Below are 10235 nucleotides of genomic sequence, written 5' to 3' on the forward strand. Positions count from 1 at the left end.
CATTTACAAAGTTACATAAACACATTACATGAATATGATAATGTATGAATGGAACTCCAATCCATGAAACAGAAGGAGGTAGAGAGGAGGGGGCGGGGCATCAGCAGGGCCAAGGTGGGAGGCCGGCTCACCAGGCATCAGACACCTCCAGGTCCAATGGACCCTATGAGACGTGAAGTCACAACGACTCCGGGGAGGAAGCAGAGTTAATAAGGTGCAATGGAGAGATGTAAATGTATCCATAAGGAGAGAGAGAAGAGGAGAGAGGTGCTCAGTGTATCCTAAAACATCCCCCAGCAGCCTATAAGCCTATAGCAGCATATCAAGGGGCTCGACCAGGGCAAACCTGATTCAGCCCTAACTATAAGCACTATCAAACAGGAAAGTCTTAAGTCTATTCTTGAATGAGGTGACTGTGTCTGTCTGAATAAGACTTTAAAGTCCATGATCCGTAAATTTATTAGCGAAGATGTACGTAATTGGGATAAATGGCTTGACTCTCTTTTGTTTGCAGTGCGGGAGGTCCCCCAGGCCTCCACAGGGTTTTCTCCCTTTGAACTTTTGTTCGGCAGGACTCCGCGGGGGGTGCTCGACCTTATTAAGGAAAACTGGGAGGAGGGGCCGAGCACCAGCAAAAACGAGATCCAGTACGTCCTGGACCTGCGAGCAAAGCTCCACACACTGGGTAGGATGTCACGTGAGAATTTGCTCCAGGCCCAGGGACGGCAACAACGCCTGTACGACAGAGGGGCCAGGCTGAGACAATTCACACCGGGAGAGAAGGTACTTGTATTGCTTCCTTCTTCCAGCTCTAAACTCCTCGCCAAGTGGCAAGGGCCCTTTGTGGTCACACGGCGGGTGGGGGATGTTGATTATGAGGTGGTGCGTTCTGACAGGGGCAGAGCTACACAGATTTACCACCTCAACCTCCTAAAAGCGTGGAGGGAGACGGAGTCTGTTTCTCTGGTGTCTGCAGTATCTGAGAGAGAGGAGCTGGGGCCTGAGGTCCCAAAATCCACCAATCCGGCCTCGCTCTTTTGTGAAGACCATCTCTCTGGGACCCAGAGAACAGATATTGCCCAGTTGCAAGAGCGGTTTTCTGACGTGTTCTCTCTCCTGCCAGGACGCACAAACCTCATCATGCACCAGATTGAGACTCCTCCGGGCGTGACGGTGCGGTTGCGGCCCTACAGGTTACCTGAACACAAAAGAAAAGTGGTTCAGAGGGAATTGGCAGCTATGCTGGAGATGGGGGTAATAGAAGAGTCACACAGTGCCTGGTGTAGCCCCATCCTTCTTGTTGTCAAGAAGGATGGGTCTATACGGTTCTGTGTGGACTATCGCAGGGTGAATGATGTGTCACGGTTCGATGCTTACCCGATGCCCCGGGTCGACGAACTCCTGGACCGACTGGGCACTGCGCGTTGTTTTTACGACCCTGGATTTAACCAAGGGCTACTGGCAGATTCCTCTGTCGCCAGAGTCCAAGGAAAAAACGGCCTTCTCCACTCCGTTTGGTTTGTACCAATTTACCGCGCTTCCCTTTGGGTTGTTTAGGGCCCCAGCCACCTTTCAACGCCTCATGGACCAGGTGCTGCGTCCGCACGCTGCATATGCGGCCGCCTACTTGGATGATGTGATCATCCACAGCACCACCTGGGCGGAGCATGTGCAGCGGGTGGGTGCGGTGCTGGAGTCCCTGAGGCAGGCGGGGCTCACTGCCAACCCAGGGAAGTGTGCAGTTGGACGGAGGGAGGTACGGTATCTGGGGTACCACTTGGGCGCCGGGCAGGTGCGCCCTCAGGTAGACAAGACTGCCGCCATTGCCGCCTGCCCGCCACCCAAGACAAAAAAAGAGGTGAGGCAGTTTTTGGGGCTGGCGGGCTATTACAGACGGTTCATCCCAAACTTTGCAGAGCTGACAAGCCCCTTGACTGACCTCACCCGGAAAGGTGCCTCAGATCCGGTCCAGTGGACGGAGCGTTGCCAGTTGGTGTTCGAGAAGGTAAAGCAAGCTCTCTGTGGGGAACCACTCCTTCACACACCTAACTTTTCTCTTCCTTTTACTCTGCAGACTGATGCGTCGAACAGAGGGCTGGGGGCCGTTTGGTCCCAGCAGGTAGAGGGGGTTGACCGCCCAGTCCTGTACATCAGCCGGAAGCTTTCAGAGAGGGAGGCCAGGTACAGCACGGTGGAGGAGGAGTGCCTGGCCATCCGGTGGGCGGTCGACTCCCTGCGCTACTACCTCCTGGGACGCTCATTCACCCTCTGGTCGGACCATGCCCTGCTGCAGTGGCTCCACCGCATGAAAGATACCAACGCCCGGATCACTCGGTGGTATCTGGCCTTACAGCTTTTTAATTTCAAGGTGATCCATAGGCCGGGGACGCAGATGGTCGTGGCCGACTTCCTCTCCCGCTCTCATGGGGGGGAGGGGGGGGAGGTTAGGCCAGATGGCACCCTGGCCTAAGACGGGCGGTGGAGGTATGTGGCAGTGGGGTGTGGTTAGACTCAGCTGTAGAGTGGGTGGAGCGGGGGTGTGGTTCAGGGAACAGTGCCGGGATGATGTCTAATCAGTCTCAGCTGGGGCTGAGGGTTAATCAGCCTCAGCTGGGGTTAATCTGGCTGTCTCTCCCCAAATAAGAGCAGGAGGGACTGAGAGGAGAGGGGGAAGCCGAAGCTGTCACGGAGCCTGTATTTGAGTGTGGCGAATAAAGAGCATTTGAAACTACCTCAAGCTGTGTTGCTGCCTCTGTTAAAGTCCGCGACTCACCGGGTGACAGGGAAACCTGTTACAGACTTCTATACAACCAGAGTAGTCGCCCCCTGGTGGTCAGTAGAAAGAATGCAGCTTTAACACATGAAGCATAGACTTCTATACAACCAGAGGAGTCGCCCCCTGCTGGTCAGGAGAGAGAATGCAGCTTTAACACATGAAGCATAGATTTCTATACAACCAGAGGAGTCGTCCCCTGGTGGTCAGGAGAGAGAATGCAGCTTTAACACATGAAGCATAGACTTCTATACAACCAGAGGAGTCGCCCTCTGGTGGTCAGGAGAGAGAATGCAGCTTTAACACATGAAGCATAGACTTCTATACAACCAGAGGAGTCGCCCTCTGGTGGTCAGTAGAGAGAATGCAGCTTTAACACATGAGGCATAGACTTCTATACAACCAGAGGAGTCGCCCCCCTGGTGGTCAGTAGAGAGAATGCAGCTTTAACACATGAAGCATAGACTTCTATACAACCAGAGGAGTCGCCCCCTGGTGGTAAGGAGAGAGAATGCAGCTTTAACACATGAAGCATAGACTTCTATACAACCAGAGGAGTCGCCCCCTGCTGGTCAGGAGAGAGAATGCAGCTTTAAGACATGAAGCATAGACTTCTATACAACCAGAGGAGTCGCCCCCTGCTGGTCAGGAGAGAGAATGCAGCTTTAAGACATGAAGCATAGACTTCTATACAACCAGAGGAGTCACCCCCTGCTGGTCAGGAGAGAGAATGCAGCTTTAACACATGTTACCGGCGGCGCCACCAGGGCTCCGATCAGCCGGTATGCTAAACGAGCTCCAGGTTCCGGACCATCTTTTTCGGTTTCCTTCTAGTTGCGTAGGGGCAGCGCGTCCGCAAGAGTACAAATCATATTGCCCGAGTAATAACATAACGATGCTGCAGAAATGTAGGTTATCTTCGCCGTAGTGACGGCGCAAGCGCATCAGGAAAGGAAGTAATCACGGCAGATTGGCCCGCTAGGGGTCGTGACATCTCAATGTCCAACGTGCATTATATATCAGTTGTGTCAACGGGTACAGGTGGTCGTCCTCCGGCCCACCCCCCGGACTTCTTCTGCCATGCCAACAAGTCTACATATTTATGACAATAATCACAGAAACTGCTCTTTAAAACTGTAACAGAGTTTATTTACCTTAACAATACTCATCAAACTCAATAATATTATAGATCAACACAAAATGTATTATACAATTACAAGTATACTCCCCAAGAACATCAATAAATAACGGGGTGAAGTGAGCGTAGAACAGTCGGGGAGCCACGTGATTGATTTCACTGAACAAGTCTCCAAAGTCGCCGCGATTAATTAAATGGAGAGCACGCTTAACAGACCATGTGTGTATGGAATTAGCTTGACAGCCTATATGTGTGTGTGTGTGTTATGAGTTTCTCCTGCTTAAGATCGGGGACCGTAACCACGCTCTGTCAGCCCAGTGGGCAGTGGTCAGGATGAGTCAGGACCTCCGAGTCTGAGGCCGTGGTTCTCTGACGGAGATCGATGGATAGAGTCCTCCCAGTTGGAAGTGAGTCACTGCCCCAAGAGAGGGAGTCCAGTACCTCAAGGTCTTGGTGACGGAAAACCAGAACCACTAAAGGGAGTTTTCTCCTGTGTGACGTCTCATGTGCACCGTTAAACCTCCCCTTGTTGTAAAAAATGTTTTACACTCTGAGCAGCTGAAAGGTTTCTCTCCTGTGTGACGTCTCATGTGTGACTTTAAAGGTCCTCTGCGTGCAAAAGATTTCTTTTGCACACAATGAGATATCCAAAAGTTTTTAATACATGTTGGAGACTTCAACATGTATATAGACTACATGGATATAGCTTCAGTCATGATCGACAGAAAGTTTGTAGGAGAAGTGGCCAATTATGTGTTTTTCACAAAATTAAAAATGGCGGACCTTAGGGGTCTGGGAGACTTTTTTGTAGAGCAGGTGGAGATGGATGTGTGAACAGTTTCAAGTCAATCGGACATTCTGGGTGAGGGCGTCGCCGGATCAACTTCGACGGGGCGCTACAGAGACATGTTTAACACTAATTTGACGTCTATATCATACGTCTATTTTCACCAAGCCTGACAAATTTGGTTTGCGCCCAAAGTAGAAAAATAAGAATCAGAAACTAGAAAACACTCAAGTCTACATATTTATGACAATAATCACAGAAACTGCTCTTTAAAACTGGTCAGGATGAGTCAGGACCTCCGAGTCTGAGGCCGTGGTTCTCTGACGGAGATCGGTGGATAGAGTCCTCCCAGTTGGAAGTGAGTCACTGCCCCAAGAGAGGGAGTCCAGTACCTCAAGGTCTTGTTGACGAGTGACGGAAAACCAGAACCACTAAAGGGAGTTTTCTCCTGTGTGACGTCTCATGTGCACCGTTAAACCTCCCCTTGTTGTAAAAGATGTTTTACACTCTGAGCAGCTGAAAGGTTTCTCTCCTGTGTGACGTCTCATGTGTGACTTTAAGGCTCCACTCTGTGTAAAAGATGTTTTACAGACAGAGCAGCTGAAGGGTTTCTCTCCTGTGTGACGTCTCATGTGTGACTTTAAAGTTGCCCTCTGTTTAAAAGATTCCTTACACTCTGAGCAGCTGAACGGTTTCTCTCCTGTATGAGTAAACATGTGTAACTTTAAGGCTCCCGTGTTTGTAAAAGATGTTTTACAGACAGAGCAGCTGAAAGGTTTCTCTCCTGTATGGCATCTTGTGTGTACCTTTAAAGCTCCTCTGCGTGCAAAAGATTTCTTACACTCTGAGCAGCTGAAAGGTTTCTCTCCTGTATGGCATCTCATGTGTACCTTTAAAGCTCCTCTCTGTATAAAAGATTTCTTACACTCTGAGCAGCTGAAGGGTTTCTCTCCAGTATGCATCATCATGTGTCCCTTCAGATGTGAATTGTTCTTAAAGCTTTTATCACACTCTGAGCAGCTGAAAGGTTTCTCTCCTGTATGGCATCTCATGTGTACCTTTAAAGTTCCTCTCTGTATAAAAGATTTCTTACACTCTGAGCAGCTGAAGGGTTTCTCTCCTGTATGCATCATCATGTGTCCCTTTAGATGTGAATTGTACTTAAAGCTTTTATCACAGACTGAGCAGCTGAAGGGTTTCTCTCCTGTGTGGCTTCTCATGTGTCTCTTCAAAACTTCCTTGAGGTAAAATCTTTCCCCACATTTAGAGCAGCTTAATGGTTTCTCACCAGCACTACATTTTGAATCACTGACATGAACTTCATTATTATTCTGAGAGTTTAAACCTGATTGAGGTTCTCTGGTCTCCTTCCAACCACAGTCATCATTATCTGGTTCAGAAGAGTCTCCGGTCTTCTCATCAGTATCTGGTTCAGAAGAGTCTCCGGTCTTCTCATCATTATCTGGTTCAGAAGAGTCTCCGGTCTTCTCATCAGTATCTGGTTCAGAAGAGTCTCCAGTCTTCTCATCAGTATCTGGTTCAGAAGAGTCTCCGGTCTTCTCATCAGTATCTGGTTCAGAAGAGTCTCCGGTCTTCTCATCAGTATCTGGATCTGAGTTCCTGTCTGGTTCTGGTCCTCCACAATCCTCTCCATCAGACTCTGTTTCCATGTGTTCAGTTTGTCTTTGATGAAGCTGAGAGGACTGAGCTTCCTCTTCATCATCTTCAGTCTTCACTGTGAATGAGAACTTGATACCAGCCTCCTCCAGACCTTGAAGCTGGTCTCCCTCCTGACTGGTCCAGACTTTCTTCTGGTCCTCTTTAATGTGTGGGGGATCTGGGTCCTCTGGGTCCTCTGGGTCCTCCTGTTCCTCTTTAACGTGTGGGGGCTCTGGGTCCTCTGGGTCCTCCTGTTCCTCTTTAATGTGTGGGGGATCTGGGTCCTCCTGTTCCTCTTTAATGTGTGGGGGCTCTGGGTCCTCCTGTTCCTCTTTAATGTGGCGGGGCTCTGGGTCCTCCTGTTCCTCTTTAATGTGTGGGGGCTCTGGGTCCTCCTGGTCCTCTTTAATGTGTGGGGGCTCTGGGTTCTCCTGGTCCTCTTTAATGTGTGGGGGCTCTGGGTCCTCGTGTTCCTCTTTAATGTGTGGGGGCTCTGGGTCCTCCCTCATGTCAGGGGGCTCTGGGTCCTCCTGTTCCTCTTTAACGTGGGGGGGCTCTGGGTCATCCTGTTCCTCTTTAATGTGTGGGGGCTCTGGGTCCTCCCTCATGTCAGGGGGCTCAGGGTCCTCCTGGCCCAGACTGGAGCTCCAGACCTGCTGCTCAGGGGGAACCACTTCTTGAACCACCAACAGCTGCTGGACGTCTGTGGAGAATAATAAAATACATGAATACGTCTTATGAATCTCATAATAAACTGTTTATGATTCAAGAGGTTCATCAAGTAAAAAGCAGTGAATTAGTTGTGAATGAGAGAAGCATGACCTCTAAATAAAAAGCTGCTGCTGTCATTAAATGTCCTTTTATTGATAAAGAACAACAACATAAAGCCGTGGCTGCAGAAGAGGAGGAACCGGTCCTCCATCAGCGACGTTCCAGTGAAGCAAACGCAGCCTGAAGCTGGAGAGCAGAAGATCTGAGCAAGCAAAACTAAATCTGAGTACATGAAAACAGTTTGAGCACAAATCCAAGAGCAAGTCGGGACTATTGGAGTGTGGACAGAATCAATAAGTCATGATTTGAGATGACAAGAACACAGAAAGAGAAACAGCTGTCATCTGAAAAGTACCTGAGATGTGGTACAGTAAAAAATACAACAAGTACCTGAGATGTGGTACAGTAAAAAATACAACAAGTACCTGAGATGTGGTACAGTAAAAAATACAACAAGTACCTGAGATGTGGTACAGTAAAAAATACAACAAGTACCTGAGATGTGGTACAGTAAAAAATACAACAAGTACCTGAGATGTGGTACAGTAAAAAATACAACAAGTACCTGAGATGTGGTACAGTAAAAAATACAACAAGTACCTGAGATGTGGTACAGTAAAAAATAGTGGATTTTATATATACTTGCACATGTAAATAAGAAAGTGTATGTCTTAAATTAATACATAAAGAAAGATATGGTAAATAATAAGGGATATTATGAAGAATATTCTGTAGGAATGTATTGTAAAGCATAAGAGATGTTCACTCTTTTATTGTTGTAACTGTTTGTTGATGACTAATGTGATGAATAACTACGATGCATGAGAATGAATCATGTTTGATAGTTAAAATGGATGTAGGTGGAAAACACGAAATGTTACTTTTATTCTGAAGGCAAGATAAGAAGGAGGGAACTTCCTGTCCTTGACCGGAAGTGTGCCGGTCAAGGATGAGAAGTTCCCTTCAGAATAAAACCTCTCATCTCGCCTTCAGAATAAAAGTAACGTCACGGGTACAAAGTACAACATGTACCTCTGAGGTGAAGTACAATAAAAAGTACAACATGTACCTTTAAAGCGATAAAGAAACAAAGGACCAACCTGCTCTGTGTAACCGGACTTCCGGGTTGAACACAGCGTCCAGTCGTTTCCGGTGTCGCTCGTTCTCCTCTCTGGAACTACAAAGTTCCTCCTCGTACTCTGCTATCGTTCTTTCAAACAGACCCACGATCTCTTGCGCAGCCGCAGTTAGTCGCTGGTTGACTAAACATCTCAGCTGTTGGACTTTAGACATCTTCAGAAAACGTTTCCTCCAGACAACTCCGTTAAAAACGCGTCTCTCACTCGGCCCCGCTCGGTGTCGCTCGGCTCCGTTCGGGTCCGTCTCCCTCCTGCTGGCGCGCTGACGTCATGAGCTCCGCAGGACACGAGGAGACGATCCGGACGTGTTCAATGAAGCGGAACCACACAGAGTCCACTCAGACAGGTCCACGTGCACGTCTTCATGAAGAGTCACTGCGACTGCGCAGTGGCCGAGTTCCGTCTCCGGCTACTTCCTGCTAGCACGCGACGCTAGCTTCGTGAGTCTGAGGTTTGTACAAAGTCCACTTCAACAAGTGTGTCCACACATCCGGGTTCTGGTGGGTAGTGACGTGTCCTCACATCCGGGTTCTGGTGGGTAGTGACGTGTCCACACATCCGGGTTCTGGTGGGTGCTTCCGGTTGTATCTGAAGAACCGTGTGGCTAAAAGAGTTGGACTCACGCGGGGAAACCGGTTTACAAGTCGGGAGGAACTCCAGCAGACTGCGCATGTCTTTGGTGGACGGTTTCCGGTACGACTTCTTCTTCTTTGGTTTTACGGCAGTTGGCAGCCTCGACGTTGCATTACTGCCCCCTTCAGGATGTATTGTCCTCCAGTCCATTCGTCCTCTAGAACCTAAATAACCACTTCAGGTTCATTGATTCTCAACAGTTTAAATTCAGTATTGAAGATTGTATTGGTTTTGTTTATATGTTGTTGTCAGTTTGTCTATGAATTTTATTTCCATTTTTATTTTGAGATTTTGTTATTTTAGGCTGCCTTAAAAACATCTGGCCAGGGACAGCAGATGGAAATTAGCCTCTCTGGCTAACTCTGGCTCACTTACAGTCCAACTGTTGATTGGTGTGCATTGTCCCTGCAAAATAAATGAATAAATAAAAATAAGATCAATCAGCTGCGATGTGGGATGAGCCTCCTGATAGGCTGAGAACAGATGAGCGGACCGTAAAGAATTACTATTTAGAGAACGTGTTGGTGTGTGCATGAGGCCGATTTAAACATTTCCAGGATTGAAATGTTACTCCTTAGATTCCCGTTTGAAACTCTAGTACACATTTTGAGGATCTTGTATTATAATATATATTTAGAACAAACTATGGTTTATTTGATTATATTATAGCTTTAAAAAAAGTCAGTTCAGTGTCAAGTCATGTGTGTTTAAAAACTGTTAAGTCTGATTAACTGATTTAAAAGGCTTCGTATAGTTAAAATGAAAACTTGAGTCGTAGAATTAAAAGCACCAGTGAAGTATTTGTACCTCTTTAATCTCACAGGACAGAAAACTTCACACACACTTCAAAGTGTAATTTGACTTCATTTATTTAAAACATTCCAATATAAAAGAAATGACACATTTTTGAATTGCTCTATTTACACAAACATACATTGGTTGACATCTGCGTCCAGGTCACATGTTGGTTCACTGCCGAGTCGCAGGTTGAGGAGCCGCGCAGTTCATTTTTATTATTTTAAAAAGGCACTCGGAAGTGTTCAACAAGAGCAACAATCATAAATAGCTTTTGCATTCGGCAGCAATCAAACTGAGCTCATTCATCACTGAAAGATTTGTTTGTACATATACACACACACACACACACACACGTTTAGTTTGTACACACTAAGGCTTATCAATAAATACAAGCACTTACATTTATGTCAAGTTTCCCAGGAATGTAACAATGTGCAACAATGTTGCAACTATAACAAAGATTAAAAATAAAATGGAAAGAGGGGCAGATCGGGGTGCGTTCAAACACTCCTGCAGGTTTCTGGATGTTGTTTTGGT

The 10235-nt window shown here is 47.3% G+C and overlaps 2 protein-coding genes across 2 annotated transcripts in view; both read right to left on the reverse strand.

The window, feature by feature from the left end:
* Positions 1 to 3900: 3900 nt before the first annotated feature.
* On the reverse strand, positions 3901 to 6538 carry LOC117745138 (oocyte zinc finger protein XlCOF6.1-like). Its single transcript, XM_034553236.1, has one exon. It carries the CDS (start codon positions 6366 to 6368, stop codon positions 5130 to 5132), a length of 1239 nt encoding a protein of 412 aa, XP_034409127.1. The 5' UTR covers positions 6369 to 6538; the 3' UTR covers positions 3901 to 5129.
* A 3213-nt stretch (positions 6539 to 9751) lies between these two features.
* Positions 9752 to 10235, reverse strand: part of ccne2 (cyclin E2) — a 7905-nt gene continuing 7421 nt past the window's right edge. The window contains exon 12 of the mRNA XM_034553228.1: positions 9752 to 10235. This exon is cut by the window's right edge and continues 571 nt beyond it. The gene's annotated coding sequence lies outside the window, so the exon portion shown is untranslated.

The sequence above is a fragment of the Cyclopterus lumpus genome, chromosome 16 (genome assembly GCF_009769545.1).
Source record: "Cyclopterus lumpus isolate fCycLum1 chromosome 16, fCycLum1.pri, whole genome shotgun sequence".
In the NCBI taxonomy this organism is placed as follows: domain Eukaryota; kingdom Metazoa; phylum Chordata; class Actinopteri; order Perciformes; family Cyclopteridae; genus Cyclopterus; species Cyclopterus lumpus.

Excerpts from the sequence above, each read along its gene's own strand:
- LOC117745138 (XM_034553236.1), bottom strand. The coding sequence starts at position 6,368 with ATGGAAACAGAGTCTGATGGAGAGGATTGTGGAGGACCAGAACCAGAC.